Source organism: Pezoporus occidentalis, unplaced genomic scaffold, assembly GCF_034315485.1.
Source record: "Pezoporus occidentalis ecotype Australia unplaced genomic scaffold, CSIRO_AGI_Poc_V1 ctg586, whole genome shotgun sequence".
Lineage (NCBI taxonomy): Eukaryota > Metazoa > Chordata > Aves > Psittaciformes > Psittacidae > Pezoporus > Pezoporus occidentalis.
This window is the reverse complement of record NW_026915928.1, coordinates 23,373-41,321: the sequence shown is the minus strand read 5'-3', so window position 1 is coordinate 41,321 and position 17,949 is coordinate 23,373. Positions and strand designations below refer to the sequence as shown.

General features: G+C 62.7%; 2 protein-coding genes across 2 annotated transcripts in view; both read right to left on the bottom strand.

Moving 5' to 3' along the window:
• Positions 1-169: 169 nt before the first annotated feature.
• LOC134174152 (ryanodine receptor 1-like) lies at positions 170-2,699 on the bottom strand. The gene is made up of 3 exons (XM_062638833.1): positions 2,552-2,699; positions 1,119-1,192; positions 170-540 (listed from the first exon to the last, which is right to left on the bottom strand). Exons 1-3 carry the CDS (start codon positions 2,687-2,689, stop codon positions 252-254), a joined length of 501 nt encoding a protein of 166 aa, XP_062494817.1. The 5' UTR covers positions 2,690-2,699; the 3' UTR covers positions 170-251.
• Positions 2,700-2,733: 34 nt separating this feature from the next.
• The window catches only part of LOC134174150 (ryanodine receptor 1-like), a 30,533-nt gene continuing 15,317 nt past the window's right edge, over positions 2,734-17,949 (bottom strand). Inside the window, exons 12-20 of the mRNA XM_062638831.1 lie at positions 17,203-17,279; positions 15,635-15,708; positions 10,227-10,307; positions 9,441-9,529; positions 8,283-8,411; positions 6,054-6,158; positions 5,035-5,116; positions 2,813-3,846; positions 2,734-2,763 (exon numbers count right to left, since the gene is read on the bottom strand). Of these exons, the coding sequence (XP_062494815.1) occupies positions 2,734-2,763; positions 2,813-3,846; positions 5,035-5,116; positions 6,054-6,158; positions 8,283-8,411; positions 9,441-9,529; positions 10,227-10,307; positions 15,635-15,708; positions 17,203-17,279 (1,701 nt within the window). The remainder of the gene's footprint in view (positions 2,764-2,812; positions 3,847-5,034; positions 5,117-6,053; positions 6,159-8,282; positions 8,412-9,440; positions 9,530-10,226; positions 10,308-15,634; positions 15,709-17,202; positions 17,280-17,949) is intronic.

The following is a 17,949-nucleotide window of genomic DNA, read 5'->3' as shown; positions in this document are numbered from 1 at the left end:
CCAGCCCCACACTTGGGGATCCCAGCTCCACAATTGGGAGTCCCATTCCCACACTTGGGGGCCCCAACCCCACACTTATGGGTCTCAGCCCCATACTTGGGGGTCCCAGACCCACACTTGGAGGTCCCAGTCCCATACTTGGGGGTCCCAACCCCACACTTGGGGGTCCCATTCCCACACTAGGAGGTCCCTGCCCCACACTTGGGGGTCCCAGCCCCACACTTGGAGGCCCAGCCCCACACTTGGAGGTCTCAGTCCCATACTTGAGGGTCCCAGCCCCACACTTGGGGGTCCCATTCCCACACTAGGAGGGCCCAGCCCCGCACTTGGGGGTCCCAGCCCCACACTTGTGGGTCCCAGCCCCACACTTGGGGGTCCCGTACCAGGAACTTCACCCTCTGGACCTCGAGCTCGGCCCAGAGCTCGAAGGTTCCCTCGCTGGGGGGCTCCTTGCGAACCCTCGGCCCCGATTGGCTCCTCTTGGGGGGCGGGGCAGGATCGGGCCCCCCCTCGGCTCCGCCCTTCTCCCCGTTCTCGGCGCTATGGGGCAGAGGGGGGGTGGTTAAAGGGGGGTGGGGGGGGTTCTATGGGGTCAATGGGGCTGGGGATGGGAATGGGGTAGGGAAGTGCCCCATAGATTCAATGGGGGCACGGGGATGCAATGGGGCAACGGGCACCCAATGGGGTCAGGGGCACCCAATGGGGTCAGGAGCACCCAATGGACCCAAGGGCACCCAATGGGGTCAGGGGCACCCAATGGGGTCAGGGGCACCCAATGGACCCACGGGCACCCATTGGACCCAAGGGCACCCAATGGGGTCACCCAAGGGCACCCAATGGACCCATGGGCACCCAATGGGGTCAGGGGCACCCATTGGACCCAAGGGCACCCAATGGACCCACGGGCACCCAATGGGGCCAGGAGCACCCAATGGGTCCAGGAGCACCCATTGGACCCATGGGCACCCATTGGACCCACGGGCACCCATTGGACCCAAGGGCACCCAATGGACCCAAGGGCACCCATTGGACCCAAGGGCACCCAATGGGGTCAGGGGCACCCATTGGACCCCCATCCCCACCCCACTGAGCCCCACTGCTGCCCCTGCCCCACTCACTCGCCCTTCTCCTCCTCGGCCTCCTCCTTCTCCTCCTTCTGCTGCGGCTCCTCCACCTCCTCCTCCCCATCCTCCTGCGGCCCCACACGCGTCAGCCCCACAGCTCTGACCCACAGATCCCCAGAGACCCCATAGCCCCAGCCCCATAGACCCAGCCCCATAGATCCCCCATCGCCCCAGCCCCACAGCTCTGACCCATAGATCCCCCATAGCCCCAGCCCCATAGATCCCCCATAGCCCCAGCCCCACAGCTCTGACCCATAGATCCCCCAGAGACCCAGCCCCATAGATCCCCCATAGACCCAGCCCCACAGCTCTGACCCATAGATCCCCCAGAGACCCAGCCCCACAGCTCTGACCCATAGATCCCCCAGAGACCCAGCCCCATAGATCCCCCATAGCCCCAGCCCCACAGCTCTGACCCATAGATCCCCAGAGACCCAGCCCCATAGATCCCCATAGCCCCATCCCCATAGCCCCCCATAGCCCCACCCCATAGCTCCCCATAGCCCCACCCCACAGCCCCCCATAGCCCCCCATAGCCCCACCCCATAACCCCCCATAGCCCCACCCCATAGCCCCCCATCCCCATAGCCCCCCATAGCCCCACCCCATACCCCCCATCCCCATAACCCCCCATAGCCTCACCCCATAGCCGCACCCCATAGCCCCACCCCATAGCTCCCCATAGCCCCACACCACAGCCCCCCATAGCCCCCCATATCCCCACCCCACAACCCCCCATATCCCCACCCCATAGCCCCCCATAGCCCCCCATAGCCCCACCCCATAGCCCCAAATAGCCCCACCCCACAACCCCCCATAGCCCCACCCCATAGCCCCAAATAGCCCCACCCCATAACCCCCCATAGCCCCACCCCACAACCCCCCATAGCCCCCCATATCCCCCCCATCCCCCCCATCCCCATAGCCCCCCATAGCCCCACCCCATAGCCCCACCCCATAACCCCCCATAGCCCCACCCCATATCCCCACCCCATAGCCCCACCCCATAACCCCCCATATCCCCACCCCACAACCCCCCATAGCCCCACCCCACAACCCCCCATAGCCCCACCCCACAACCCCCCATATCCCCACCCCATACCCCCCCATCCCCATAGCCCCCCATAGCCCCACCCCATAGCCCCACCCCATACCCCCCATCCCCATAGCCCCACCCCATAGCCCCACCCCATATCCCCCCATCCCCATAGCCCCACCCCATACCCCCCATCCCCATAGCCCCCCATAGCCCCACCCCATATCCCCACCCCATAACCCCCCATAGCCCCCCATAGCCCCCCATTGACCCCCATTCACCCCATAGCCCCCCCCATAGCCCCCCCCATAACCCCCCATAGCCCCCCATAGCCCCCCATATCCCCCCCCATCCCCCCCATCCCCATCCCCCCCCCTTGCCCCACACTCACCTTCCCCTTCCTGCGGGCCATGGGGCTGCCCTCGGGGGTGGGGGGCTCTGCTCCGGGGGGCTCCCCGATGTCCCCCAGCCCCCCGGCGGCCTCCAGCGCTGCCGCCCTCGGGTGCTCCTTGGGCCCCCCAAAAGGCATCGCCGGGGCCTTCCCCTCCCCTTCCTCCTCCTCCTCCTCCTCCTTCACCTCCTGGCGCTGCTCCATGGGGCCGGCTTCTTGTGGGGCTCGCCCCACATCCTCCCCCCCCACTGCGCCCCCCACTGCGTCCTGCGTTGGGTCGGGCATGTCGGCCAGCACCTCGGCCAGCGCCAGGCGCTGCGCCCCTTCCACCAGCCCCCCTCCGAAGAGCGAGACCCACAGCAGCCGCCCCACAGCTCCCATCGCCCCCCACGCCGCCCCTACGGTGCCCACGGCCGCTCGCCCGGCCCCGCTCCCCACCGCCCTCAACAGCTCCCTCCCCGGGCTCCTCTTCCAGCGCCTCAACCTCCGTCGCCACGCGTTGGCCGAGCCGAAGACGCCGCTCAACCAACGATGGCCGACGGCGGCCGGCGTCGACGGCGTCGCTTCGACGCCTTCCTCCCCGTCCTCTTCGTCGTCGGCGTCCGCGTCTTGACGCGCCGCGGCGCCGCGCTCCTCGGAGAGCCGCGACGCGATCTGCATCTCGAAGATGGTGTCCTCGCAGAAGCTCACGAAGAGCTCCATCTTCTCGGCCTCGCCGCCCTCGTTGACCACGTCGAAGATGAATTGTCGCTTGGACTCCTTGACCTGCGGCATCTCCCACTGCGCCTTGTTGGCGGCGCTGATCTCGAAGTAAAGGCGTTCGATGCGTCGCGCCGCCCCCATGATCTCGATGCGACCCAAGAAAGGACGGAAGTACTCCAAGATGCTGGAAGCTTGCTCCAGGAAGGTGCGCAAGCGTTGGTCGTGGGGCACGTGCTCGGCCAGGTTGGTGAGGAGCACGGCAACGTTGAAGCCGATGTCGCGCGCCGGCTCTTGGAAGCGCCCGGCGAAGGCGTCCACGTCGATCATTTCGTTCTCGTCGGCTTCGGAACACGAGAGCAGGAACTGGATCTCGGCGGCTTCGAACTGTTTCTGGTTGTCCATGGCCTTCTGGAAGTCCTTCTTGGAGATGAGGCCCCGCGGGTCGGTGACGGAGGCGCGGAAGGCGTCCGAGGCCACGATGTCGCGGAGCTTGAGGAACATGTCGAAGAACTTGAGGATCATGGTGACGTTGGCCGAGGACTCCACCAGCATGTCCACCATCTGCCGGGCGATGGTGCCGTTCACCACGTTGCCTATGGGGGGGGGACACAGAGTGAGGGATCAATGGAGGAGGCCATGGGGGGGGGTTGGGGGGCATTGGTTGAGAAGTTAAGGAGGGAGGGGAGGGGCTAAAGGGGAGGGGGCAGGGGGAAGGGTGGGGGGAGACCTTGATGGGGCAAGGGGTGCGTTGGGTGGTCAACGACAGCTTGGGTGGTCAATGACACCTTGGGTGGTCAAGGGATCCCATAGGTGGTCAAGGGGCACGTTGGGTGGTCAACGACAGCTTGGGTGGTCAAGGGGCGCATTGGGTGGCCAATGACACCTTGGGTGGTCAAGGGATCCCATAGGTGGTCAAGGGGCACGTTGGGTGGTCAAGGGGCAAGGTGGGTGGTCAATGAGACCTTGGGTGGTCAATGACAGCTTGGGTGGTCAAGGGGCACGTTGGATGGTCAACGACAGCTTGGATTGGTCAAGGGGCACGTCAAGGGATCCCATAGGTGGTCAAGGGGCACGTTGGGTGGTCAATGACAGCTTGGATTGGTCAAGGGGCACGTTGGGTGGTCAAGAGATCCAATAGGTGGTCAATGAGACCTTGGGTGGTCAAGGGGCATCTTGGGTGGTCAATGACACCTTGGGTGGTCAAGGGGCGCATTGGGTGGTCAAGGGATCCCATAGGTGGTCAAGGGGCACGTTGGGTGGTCAACGACAGCTTGGGTGGTCAAGGGGCACCTTGGGTGGTCAAGGGGCGCGTTGGGTGGTCAATGACACCTTGGGTGGTCAATGACACCTTGGGTGGTCAATGAGACCTTGGGTGGTCAATGAGACCTTGGGTGGTCAATGACACCTTGGGTGGTCAAGGGGCACCTTGGGTGGTCAATGACACCTTGGGTGGTCAAGGGGCACCTTGGGTGGTCAATGACACCTTGGGTGCTCAATGACCCCCTTGGGTGCTCCATGGACCCCTTGGGTGCTCAATGACCCCTTGGGTGCTCAATGACCCCTTGGGTGCTCAATGACCCCTTGGGTGCTCCATGGACCCCTTGGGTGCTCAATGACCCCTTGGGTGCTCAATGACCCCTTGGGTGCTCCATGGACCCCTTGGGTGCTCCATGACCCCTTTGGGTGCCCCATGGGGCCTGCCCCCCCGGCTCTGGCTGACGGGAACGGGGTCCCCCCTGCCCATTGGCTGTTGGCGGGAGGGGGCGGAGCCATGGGCGCACCCTCCAGCAGGGACAGCAGCATCACCACCATGTCCTTCTGCAGGTCCAGCAGCTCCTTCAGCAGCTCGATCTGGCTGGAGTGCTGGGGGGCAATGGGGGGCAATGGGGGGCACCGTGAGTGCCATTGACCCCATTGAGCCCCATTGCCCCCATTGCCTCTATTGCCCCCATTGCCCCATAGCCCCATAGCCCCCATTGCCCCATTGCCCCCCATTGCCCCCCATTGCCCCCCATTGCCCCCCATTGCCCCATAGCTCCCATAGCCCCATAGCCCCCATAGCCCCCATTGCCCCATAGCCCCCATTCCCCCCATTTCCCCCCATAGCCCCATTGCCCCATTGCCCCATTGCCCCCATTGCCCCATGCCCCCCATTGCCCCATAGCCCCCATTGCCCCCCCATAGCCCCATAGCCCCATTGCCCCCCATTGCCCCCATTGCCCCCATAGCCCCATTGCCCCCACTGACCCCCATTGCCCCCCATTGCCCATAGCCTCCATAGCACCCATTGCCCCCATTGCCCCCATTGCCCCCATTGCCCCATAGCCCCATAGCCCCCATAGCCCCCATACCCCCCACTGCCCCATAGCCCCATAGCCCCCATGGCCCCATAGCCCCATAGCCCCCATAGCCCCATAGCCCCCATAGCCCCCATAGCCCCCATACCCCCCATAGCCCCCATAGCCCCCATAGCCCCCATAGCCCCCATAGCCCCCATAGCCTCCATTACCTTCCCATAGCCCCCATTGCCCCCATAGCCCCATAGCCCCCATTCTCCCCATTGCCCCATTGCCCCCCATTCCCCCCATTTCCCCCATTGCCCCCAGACCCCCCATTGCCCCCCATTGCCTCCATTGCCCCCCATAGCCCCATAGCCCCCATAGCCCCATCCCCCCCCATAGCCCCCATAGCCCCCATACCCCCCATAACCCCCATACCCCCATACCCCCCATTGCCCCATAGCCCCCATAGCCCCCATTGCCCCATAGCCCCCCATAGCCCCCCACTGCCCCACTGCCACCTGGGCCAGTTTCTTCATCATGTGGGCGAAGACGTGGAGGAAGCCGATGACGGCGTCCCAGAGGCGGCTGTGGGCCAGGCTCTGCTGGTTCCCCGTGCACGGGCCCTGTGGGGCGGCCCAGGGACATGGGGGCGATGGGGGCGATGGGGGCTATGGGGGGCTATGGGGCTATGGGGGCTATGGGGGCTATGGGGGGTATGGGGGCTATGGGGGGTATGGGGGCTATGGGGGGTATGGGGGCTATGGGGGGTATGGGGGCTATGGGGGGTATGGGGGGGGGCTATGGGGGGTATGGGGGCTATGGGGCAATGGGGGGCAATGGGGGCTATGGGGGCAATGGGGCTATGGGGGGCAATGGGGGCAATGGGGCAATGGGGGCTATGGGGGCAATGGGGGCAATGGGGGCAATGGGGACATGGGGGGCAATGGGGGCAATGGGGGCAATGGGGGCAATGGGGACATGGGGGGGAATGGGGACATGGGGGGTATGGGGGCTATGGGGATTATGGAGGCTATGGGGGCTATGGGGCAATGGGGGCAATGGGGGCGATGGGGGCAATGGGGCAGTGGGGGCAATGGGGGCAATGGGGGCGATGGGGGCAATGGGGGCAATGGGGGCGATGGGGGCAATGGGGGCGATGGGGGCAATGGGGCAATGGGGGGCAATGGGGGCAATGGGGACATGGGGGGCAATGGGGACATGGGGGGCAATGGGGGCTATGGGGGGAATGGGGGGAATGGGGGCAATGGGGCAATGGGGACATGGGGGTCAATGGGGGTCAATGGGGGTCAATGGGGACATGGGGGTCAATGGGGGTCAATGGGGGTCAGTGGGGACATCCCAGGGCCACCAAGGTCTTTGGGGACCCCTGGGGTCCATGGTATCTATGGGTCCCATGGTGTCTATGGGTCCGTGTCTATGGGTCGCTATGGGTCCCTATGGTCGCTATGGGTCGCTATGGTCACTATGGGTCTCTATGGGTTGTTATGGTCCCTATGTGTTGCTATGGGTCGCTATGGTCGCTAGGGTTGCTATGGTCACTGTGGGTCTCTATGTGTCGCTATGGGTTGCTATGGGTCCCTATGGTCGCTATGGGTCCCTATGGTCGCTATGGGTCGCTATGGTCACTATGGTTCTCTATAGGTTGCTATGGTCGCTATGGGTCCCTATGGTCGCTATGGGTCGCTATGGTCACTATGGTTCTCTATAGGTTGCTATGGTCGCTATGGGTCCCTATGGTCGCTATGGTCGCTATGGGTCACTATGGTCGCTATGGGTCAGTCTCTATGGGTCCCTATGGTCCCTATGTGTCGCTATGGGTTGCTATGGTCCCTATGGTTGCTATGGGTCCCTATGGTCGCTATTGTTGCTATGGTTACTATGGGTCTCTATGGGTCGCTCTGGGGTGCTATGGGTCCCTATGTGTCACTATGGGTCGCTATGGTCGCTATGGTCACTATGGGTCTCTATGGGTTGCTGTGGGTTGCTATGGGTCCCTATGGGTCGCTGTGGGTCTCTATGTGTCCCTATGTGTCCCTATGGGTCGCCGTGGGGCGCCGTGGGTCTCTATGTGTCCCTATGTGTCCCTATGTGTCTCTATGTGTCCCTATGTGTCTCTATGGGTCCCTATGGGTCTCTATGGGTCCCTATGTGTCCCTATGTGTCCCTATGGGTCCCTATGTGTCCCTATGTGTCCCTATGTGTCTCTATGGGTCCCTATGTGTCTCTATGGGTCCCTATGGGTCTCTATGGGTCCCTATGTGTCCCTATGTGTCCCTATGTGTCCCTATGTGTCCCTATGTGTCCCTATGTGTCTCTATGTGTCTCTATGTGTCCCTATGTGTCCCTATGTGTCCCTATGTGTCTCTATGTGTCTCTATGTGTCCCTATGTGTCCCTATGGGTCCCTATGTGTCCCTATGGGTCTCTATGTGTCCCTATGTGTCTCTATGTGTCTCTATGTGTCTCTATGTGTCCCTATGTGTCCCTATGTGTCTCTATGTGTCCCTATGTGTCTCTATGTGTCCCTATGTGTCTCTATGTGTCCCTATGTGTCCCTATGTGTCTCTATGTGTCCCTATGTGTCCCTATGTGTCTCTATGTGTCCCTATGTGTCCCTATGTGTCTCTATGGCTCTCTATGTGTCTCTATGTGTCTCTATGTGTCCCTATGGGTCCCTATGGTCGCTGTGGGTCGCTATGGGTCTCCGTGGGTCTCTGTGGGTCGCACCTGGATGTACTCGGTGAGGCTGTTGAAGACCTGCTTGGCCACGGCCATGGCCTTGGAGAAGTTCCGCTTCCCGTGCTCGTCGATCACCTCCTTGCCCGAGTAGTACCAATAGAAATCACTGATGGACTCCTGCCGGACCCACAGAGCATCGGCGCTATGGGGCGCTGTGGGGCGCTGTGGGGCGCTGTGGGGCGCTATGGGGCGCTGTGGGGCGCTGTGGGGCGCTATGGGGCGCTGGGGCGCTGTGGGGCGCTGTGGGGCGCTATGGGGCGCTGTGGGGCGCTATGGGGCGCTGTGGGGTGCTATGGTCCCTATGGGGCGCTATGGGGCGCTATGGTCCCTATGGGCCTCTATGGGTGCCATGGGGCTCTATGGGTGCCATCGGTCTCTATGGGTGCCATGTGTCTCTATGGGGCGCTATGGGGCGCTATGGTGCACTATGGGGCGCTATGGGGCGCTATGGGGCACTATGGGGCGCTATGGGGCGCTATGGGTGCCATGGGTCTCTATGGGTGCCATCGGTCTCTATGGATGCCATGGGTCTCTATGGGTTCCATGGGTCTCTATGGGACGCTATGGGGCGCTATGGGGCGCTATGGTCCCTATGGGGCTCTATGGGTGCCATCGGTCTCTATGGGTCTCGATGGGATCCATGGGTCTCTATGGGTCCCTATGGGTTCCATGGGTCTCTATGGGGCGCTATGGGGCACTATGGGGCGCTATGGGGCGCTATGGTCCCTATGGGGCTCGATGGGTGCCATTGGTCTCTATGGGTGCCATGCGTCTCTATGGGTCTCTATGGGATCCATGGGTCTCTATGTGTCCCTATGGGTTCCATGGGTCTCTATGGGGCGCTATGGGGCACTATGGGTCTCTATGGGTCCCTATGGGGCTCTATGGGGCTCTATGGGCTCTATGGGTCCCTATGTGTCTCTATGTGTCTCTATGGGGCGCTGTGAGTCTCTATGGGGCACTATGGGGCGCTATGGTCCCTATGGGTCTCTATGGGTGTCTATGGGGCGCTATGGGGAACTATAGGGTGCTATGGGGCTCTATGGGGCTCTATGGGGAACTATGAGTTCTATCGGTTCTATGTGTCTCTATGGGTCCCAATGGGTCCCAATGGGTCCCAATGGGTCCCCGTGGGCCCCACGGCACCTGCAGGCGCAGCAGGTAGTCCACGGTGCAGATGATGATGTTGATGGTGGTCGTGTTCCCCGTCTGCGTCCGGAGGTAGTTCTGGAAGTCTGGGGGGCGACGGGGTCAGCGCTGCCCCATAGCCCTGCCCCATAGCACTGCCCCATAACCGAGCCCCATAACCGAGTCCCATAACCCAGCCCCATAGCCCTGCCCCATAACCGAGCCCCATAACCCAGCCCCATAGCCCTGCCCCATAGCCCAGCCCCATAGCCCAGCCCCATAGCCCAGCCCCATAACCCAGCTCCATAGCCCAGCCCCATAGCCCTGCCCCATAGCCCTGCCCCATAACCCAGCCCCATAACCCAGCCCCATAGCCCTGCCCCATAGCCCAGCCCCATAGCCCAGCCCCATAGCCCTGCCCCATAACCCAGCCCCACAACCCAGCCCCACAGCCCTGCCCCATAGCCCTGCCCCATAGCCCTGCCCCATAACCCAGCCCCATAGCCCTGCCCCATCGCCCTGCCCCATAACCCAGCCCCATAGCCCTGCCCCATAACCCTGCCCCATAGCCCAGCCCCATAACCGAGCCCCACAGCCCTGCCCCATAGCCCTGCCCCATAGCCCTGCCCCATAGCCCAGCCCCATAACCGAGCCCCATAGCCCAGCCCCATAGCCCTGCCCCATAACCCAGCCCCGTAACCCAGCCCCATAGCCCTGCCCCATAGCCCTGCCCCACAACCCAGCCCCATAACCCAGCCCCATAACCCAGCCCCACAACCCAGCCCCATAGCGGGAGCCCCTCACCGTTGTTGTGGCCCTCGCAGAGCAGCTGCAGCAGCCGGAAGAGGTCCTGGGTGAACTCATCATCGGCCATCACCTTCTCCCCTAGGGCGCCCCATAGAGAGCGTGGGGAGGGGGCCCCATAGAGACAGCGGGACCCATAGAGACAGCGGGACCCATAGAGACAGCGGGGACCCATAGAGACAATGGGGACCCATAGAGACAGCGGGACCCATAGAGACAATGGGGACCCATAGAGACAGCAGGGACCCATAGAGACAGCAGGGACCCATAGAGACAATGGGGACCCATAGAGACAGTGGGGACCCATAGAGACAGCGGGACCCATAGAGACAATGGGGACCCATAGAGACAATGGGGACCCATAGAGACAATGGGGACCCATAGAGACAATGGGGACCCATAGAGACAGCGGGGACCCATAGAGACAATGGGGACCCATAGAGACAGCGGGACCCATAGAGACAGCGGGGACCCATAGAGACAGCGGGGACCCATAGAGACAATGGGGACCCATAGAGACAACGGGGACCCATAGGGACCCCATACCCATAGAGACAATGGGGACCCATAGAGACAGCGGGACCCATAGAGACAATGGGGACCCATAGAGACAGTGGGGACCCATAGAGACAGCGGGACCCATAGAGACAATGGGGACCCATAGAGACAATGGGGACCCATAGAGACAATGGGGACCCATGGAGACAGTGGGGACCCATAGAGACAGCGGGGACCCATAGAGACAATGGGGACCCATAGAGACAGCGGGACCCATAGAGACAGCGGGGACCCATAGAGACAGCGGGACCCATAGAGACAGCGGGGACCCATAGAGACAATGGGGACCCCATAGGAGACAGCGGGGACCCCATAGGGTGACAATGGGGACCCCATAGGAGACAATGGGGACCCCATAGAGGACAATGGGGACCCATAGAGGACAATGGGGACCCCATAGGGGACAATGGGGACCCCATAGGGTGCAGGCTGTTAGCTTGGGGGGGGAGGCAGCAGGACCAGGGGGGCACAAGCAGGACCAGGCAATGGGGGGACAGGCAGGGACACCCCATAGACACTGTGGGGCCCCCCTATTGACCCATAGACCCTATAGCCCCTATAGCCCCCTAGAGATGCCATAACCCCTGTAGCCCCTATAGGCCCCATAGCCCCTATAGCCCCCTAGAGATGCCATAACCATTATAGCCCCCTATAGGCCCCATAGCCCCTATAGCCCCCTATAGCCCCCATAGCCCCTATACCCCCCATATCCCCCAATAGCCCCTATAGCCCCTATAGCACCATATAGCCCCTATAGCCCCCATAGTCCCTATAGCCCCCATAGCCCCTATAGCCCCCATAACACGCCTGGGTGCCCCCCACCCCTATAGCCCCCATAGCCCCTAGCCCCCATAGCCCCCCATACCCACCCATAGCCTCCTATAGCCCCCCATACCCCCTATACCCCCATACCCCCCATAGCCCCTATATCCCCCTATATCCCCCATAGCCCCCCATACTCCCATAGCCCCCTATATCCCCCTATAGCCCCATAGCCCCCATAGCCCCCATACCCCCCATAGCCCACATAGCCCCATAGCCCCCATACGCCCCATAGCCCCATAGCAGCCCCATAGCCCCCATAGCCCCCATACCCCCATACCCCCCATACCCCCCATACCCCCTATACCCCCCATAGCCCCATAGCCCACATAGCCCCATAGCCCCCATACGCCCCATAGCCCCATAGCAGCCCCATAGCCCCATAGCCCCCATAGCCCCCATAGCCCCTATAACCCCCATAGCGCCCATAGCCCCTTTAGCCCCCTATAGCCCCCATAGCCCCCATAGCCCCCCATACCCCCCATAGCCCCATTGCCCCCACCCATTAACCCCATAGCCCCCCATAGCCCCATAGCCCCATAGCAGCCCCATAGCCCCATAGCCCAGGGATGGTAGTTACCATTGTCTCTGCTGACTGCACCAGGAGCCAGGGTGGGAAGAGAAGGGAGAGAGGAGGTGAGAGGGGGGGGATCAATGGGGTGGGGGGGATCAATGGGGTGGGGGGGGGTCAATGGGGTGGGAGGGGATCAATGGGGTTTGGGGGATCAATGGGGTGGGGGGAATCAATGGGGTGGGGGGGGATCAATGGGGTGGGGAGGGGTCAATGGGGTGTGGGGGTCAATGGGGTGGGGGGATCAATGGGGTCGGGGGGGTCAATGGGGTGGGGGTCAATGGGGTGGGGGGGATCAATGGGGTGGGGGGGATCAATGGGGTGGGGGGGATCAATGGGGTTTGGGGATCAGTGGGGTGGGGAGGGTCAATGGGGTGGGGGGAATCAATGGGGTGGGGGGGTTCAATGGGGTGGGGAGGGATCAGTGGGGTTGGTGGGGGATCAGTGGGGTTTGGGGTCAATGGGGTGGGGGGATCAATGGGGTAGGGGGGATTAATGGGGTGGGGATCAGTGGGGTGGAGGGGGGTCAATGGGGTAGGGGGGGGATCAATGGGGTGGGGAGGGATCAGTGGGGTTTGGGGGGGTTCAGTGGGGTTTGGGGTCAATGGTGTGGGGGGGATCAATGGGGTTTGGGGTCAATGGGGTGGGGGGGTCAATGGGGTGGGGGGGGTCAATGGGGTGGGGGGGGATCAATGGGGTGGGGGGGGTCAATGGGGTTGGAGGGGATCAATGGTGTTTGGGGGATCAATGGGGTGGGGGGGATCAATGGGGTGGGGAGGGATCAGTGGGGTTGGGGGGGATCAGTGGGGTTTGGGGTCAATGGGGTGGGGGGGATCAATGGGGTAGGGGGGGATCAATGGGGTGGGGAGGGATCAGTGGGGTTTGGGGGGGTTCAGTGGGGTTTGGGGGTCAATGGGGTTTGGGGTCAATGGGGTGGGGGGGATCAATGGGGTGGGGATCAGTGGGGCTGGGGGGATCAGTGGGGCTGGGGGGATCAGTGGGGCTGGGGGGGATCAGTGGGGCTGGGGGGGATCAGTGGGGCTGGGGGGAACACGGGGGCTGGGGGGATCAGTGGGGCTGGGGGGATCAGTGGGGCTGGGGGGGATCAGTGGGGCTGGGGGGGATCAATGGGGCTGGGGGGATCAGTGGGGCTGGGGGGGATCAGTGGGGCTGGGGGGATCAGTGGGGCTGGGGGGGATCAGTGGGGCTGGGGTTATCAATGGGGTGGGTGGGATCAATGGGGTGGGGATCAGTGGGGCTGGGGGGATCAGTGGGGCTGGGGGGGATCAGTGGGGCTGGGGGGGGATCAGTGGGGCTGGGGGGGATCAGTGGGACTGGGGGGATCAGTGGGGCTGGGGGGATCAGTGGGGCTGGGGGGATCAGTGGGGCTGGGGGGGATCAGTGGGGCTGGGGGGGATCAGTGGGGCTGGGGGGGGATCAGTGGGGCTGGGGGGAATCAGTGGGGCTGGGGGGGATCAGTGGGGCTGGGGGGGATCAGTGGGGTTGGGGTTATCAATGGGGTGGGTGGGATCAGTGGGGCTGGGGGGGATCAGTGGGGCTGGGGTTATCAATGGGGTTGGGGGGGATCAGTGGGGCTGGGGGGGATCAGTGGGGCTGGGGGGGATCAGTGGGGCTGGGGGGGGATCAGTGGGGCTGGGGGGATCAGTGGGGCTGGGGGGGATCAGTGGGGCTGGGGGGATCAGTGGGGCTGGGGGGGATCAGTGGGGCTGGGGGGGATCAGTGGGGCTGGGGGGGGATCAGTGGGGCTGGGGGGGATCAGTGGGGCTGGGGTCATTCACAGCAGGGCTGGGTTGGGGGGCAGCAGCGTAGCGATGGGGACCCCCAGTTCCACCCCTTGGCCCCCTGGGTCCCATAGGGAGCTGTGGGGTGTGGGGGTCTCATGGGTGCTGTGGGTGCTATGGGTGCTGTGGGTGTAGTGGGTGCTATGGGTGCTATGGGTGCTGTGGGTGCTGTGGGTGCTGTGGGTGCTGTGGGTGCTGTGGGTGCTGTGGGTGCTATGGGTGCTGTGGGTGCTGTGGGTGCTATGGGTGCTATGGGTGCTATGGGTGCTATGGGTGCTATGGGTGCTATGGGTGCTATGGGTGCTATGGGTGCTGTGGGTGCTGTGGGTGCTGTGGGTGCTGTGGGTGCTGTGGGTGCTATGGGTGCTATGGGTGCTATGGGTGCTATGGGTGCTATGGGTGCTGTGGGTGCTGTGGGTGCTGTGGGTGCTATGGGTGCTATGGGTGCTATGGGTGCTATGGGTGCTGTGGGTGCTGTGGGTGCTATGGGTGCTATGGGTGCTGTGGGTGCTGTGGGTGCTGTGGGTGCTGTGGGTGCTGTGGGTGCTATGGGTGCTATGGGTGCTATGGGTGCTGTGGGTGCTATGGGTGCTGTGGGTGCTGTGGGTGCTATGGGTGCTATGGGTGCTATGGGTGCTGTGGGTGCTGTGGGTGCTGTGGGTGCTATGGGTGCTGTGGGTGCTATGGGTGCTATGGGTGCTATGGGTGCTATGGGTGCTATGGGTGCTGTGGGTGCTATGGGTGCTATGGGTGCTGTGGGTGCTGTGGGTGCTGTGGGTGCTATGGGTGCTATGGGTGCTATGGGTGCTATGGGTGCTATGGGTGCTATGGGTGCTGTGGGTGCTATGGGTGCTATGGGTGCTATGGGTGCTATGGGTGCTATGGGTGCTATGGGTGCTGTGGGTGCTATGGGTGCTATGGGTGCTATGGGTGCTATGGGTGCTGTGGGTGCTATGGGTGCTATGGGTGCTATGGGTGCTGTGGGTGCTATGGGTGCTGTGGGTGCTATGGGTGCTATGGGTGCTATGGGTGCTATGGGTGCTATGGGTGCTGTGGGTGCTATGGGTGCTATGGGTGCTGTGGGTGCTATGGGTGCTATGGGTGCTATGGGTGCTATGGGTGCTGTGGGTGCTATGGGTGCTATGGGTGCTATGGGTGCTATGGGTGCTATGGGTGCTATGGGTGCTATGGGTGCTATGGGTGCTATGGGTGCTGTGGGTGCTATGGGTGCTATGGGTGCTATGGGTGCTATGGGTGCTGTGGGTGCTATGGGTGCTATGGGTGCTATGGGTGCTATGGGTGCTATGGGTGCTATGGGTGCTATGGGTGCTATGGGTGCTATGGGTGCTGTGGGTGCTATGGGTGCTATGGGTGCTATGGGTGCTATGGGTGCTGTGGGTGCTGTGGGTGCTATGGGTGCTATGGGTGCTGTGGGTGCTATGGGTGCTATGGGTGCTATGGGTGCTATGGGTTCCTATGGGTGCTATGGGTTCCTATGGGTGCTATGGGTGCTATGGGTGCTATGGGTGCTATGGGTGCTGTGGGTGCTATGGGTGCTATGGGTGCTATGGGTGCTATGGGTGCTATGGGTTCCTATGGGTGCTATGGGTGCTATGGGTGCTATGGGTGCTGTGGGTGCTGTGGGTGCCACTCACTGGTGCCGTCCTCGGACACCATGCCCAGCCCCATGGCCTTGTTCTGCCGCTCGAAGGCGTTGAGGTCCAGGACGCTGGGGGGAGGGGCAGGATGGGACCCAACCCCCACCCATTGACCCCAACCCCCACCCATTGACCCCCAACCCCCCCCATTGACCCCCAACCCCCCCATTGACCCCAAACACCCCCCCATTGACCCCAACCCCCCCCATTGACCCCAAGCACCCCCCCATTGACCCCCAACCCCCCCATTGACCCCCAACCCCCCCCCCCCATTGACCCCCCCCCATTGACCCCCCCATTGACCCCCAACCTCCCCCCCATTGACCCCCCCATTGACCCCAACCCCCCCCATTGACCCCCAACCCCCCCCATTGACCCCAACCCCCACCCATGGGACCCAACCCCCACCCCCCCCATTGACCCCAACCCCCCCCCATTGACCCCAACCCCCCCCCCATTGACCCCCAACCCCCCCCCATTGACCCCCAACCCCCACCCATTGACCCCAACCCCCCCCATTGACCCCCAACCCCCCCCATTGACCCCCAACCCCCCCATTGACCCCAACCCCCACCCCATTGACCCCAACCCCCCCCATTGACCCCCAACCTCCCCCCCATTGACCCCCAACCCCCCCCATTGACCCCCAACCCCCCCCCATTGACCCCCAACCCCCCCCCATTGACCCCCAACACCCCCCCATTGACCCCAACCCCCACCCATTGACCCCCAACCCCCCCCCATGGACCACAACCCCCCCATGGGACACAACCCCCCCCCATTGACCCCCAACCCCCCCCATTGACCCCCAACCCCCCCCATTGACCCCAACCCCACCCATTGACCCCCAACCTCCCCCCCATTGACCCCCCCCATTGACCCCCAACCCCCCCATTGACCCCCCCCCCCCCCCCATTGACCCCCAACCCCCCCCATTGACCCCCAGCCCCCACCCCCATTGACCCCAACCCCCCCCATTGACCCCAAACCCCCCCCATTGACCCCAACCCCCCCCCATTGACCCCAACCCCCCCATTGACCCCCAACCCCCCCATTGACCCCAACCCCCCCATTGACCCCAACCCCCCCCATTGACCCCCAACCCCCACCCATTGACCCCCACCCCCCCATTGACCCCAACCCCCACCCATGGGACCCAACCCCCCCCATTGACCCCCAACCCCCACCCATTGACCCCCAACCCCCATGGACCCCAACCCCCCCCATTGACCCCAACCCCCCCCATTGACCCCAACCCCACCCATTGACCCCCAACCTCCCCCCCATTGACCCCCCCATTGGCCCCCATTGATCCCCCCCCATTGACCCCCCCATTGACCCCCCCACTGAGACCCCCCACTGAGACCCCCATTGACTTCCCCATTAAACCCCCATTAAACCCCCATTGAGCCCCCACTGACCCCCCCATTGACCCCCCCATTGACCCCATTGACCCCCAACCTCTCCCCCATTGCCCCCCCCATGGACCCCATCCCAACCCCCCCATTCCCGCGGGTCCCCCCCATCGCCATGGGGTCGGTGGCGTCGCTATGGGGCAGCCCCACCTGCAGGTCTGCATCAGGGCCTGGAGGCTCTGGAAGAAGCCGACCTCGCGCTTCTCCTTCAGGTAATCCAGCATTTTCTGTGGGGCACGCGTGGAACACGTGAGGAACACACATGGAACATGTGAGGAACATGTGAGGAACATGTGAGGAACACGTGAGGAGCACGTGAGGAACAGGTGAGGAACACGTGAGGAACACGTGAGGAACATACATGGACCGTACATGGAACATACATGGAACATGTGAGGAACACATGAGGAACACACATGGAACATACATGGAACATACACGGAACACACATGGAACATACATGGAACATACATGGAACACACATGGAACGTACATGGAACGTACATGGAATGTACATGGAACATACATGGAACATGCATGGAACGTACTTGGAACGTACATGGATACACATGGAACATACATGGAACATATATGGAACACGTGAGGAATATACATGGAACATACATGGAATGTACATGGAACATACATGGAACATGCATGGAACATGTGAGGAACATGCATGGAATGTACATGGAACATACATGGAACATACATGGAACGTACATGGAACGTACATGGATACACATGGAACATACATGGAACATATATGGAACACGTGAGGAACATACATGGAACATACATGGAATGTACATGGAACATACATGGAACGTACATGGCACACGTATGAACACCCATGAACACGCATGACCACCCATGGTGCACACGTATGAACACGCA

Bases quoted from the DNA above. Each gene is read 5' to 3' on its own strand.
- LOC134174152 (XM_062638833.1), bottom strand. From the start codon at position 2,689: ATGCCTTTTGGGGGGCCCAAGGAGCACCCGAGGGCGGCAGCGCTGGAG. The intron at 1,193-2,551 runs GTGAGTGTGGGG...GTGGGGCCGCAG, and splicing joins TGGCCCGCAGGAAGGGGAAG to GAGGATGGGGAGGAGGAGGT. The intron at 541-1,118 runs GTGAGTGGGGCA...TCTGCCCCATAG, and splicing joins GCCGAGGAGGAGAAGGGCGA to CGCCGAGAACGGGGAGAAGG.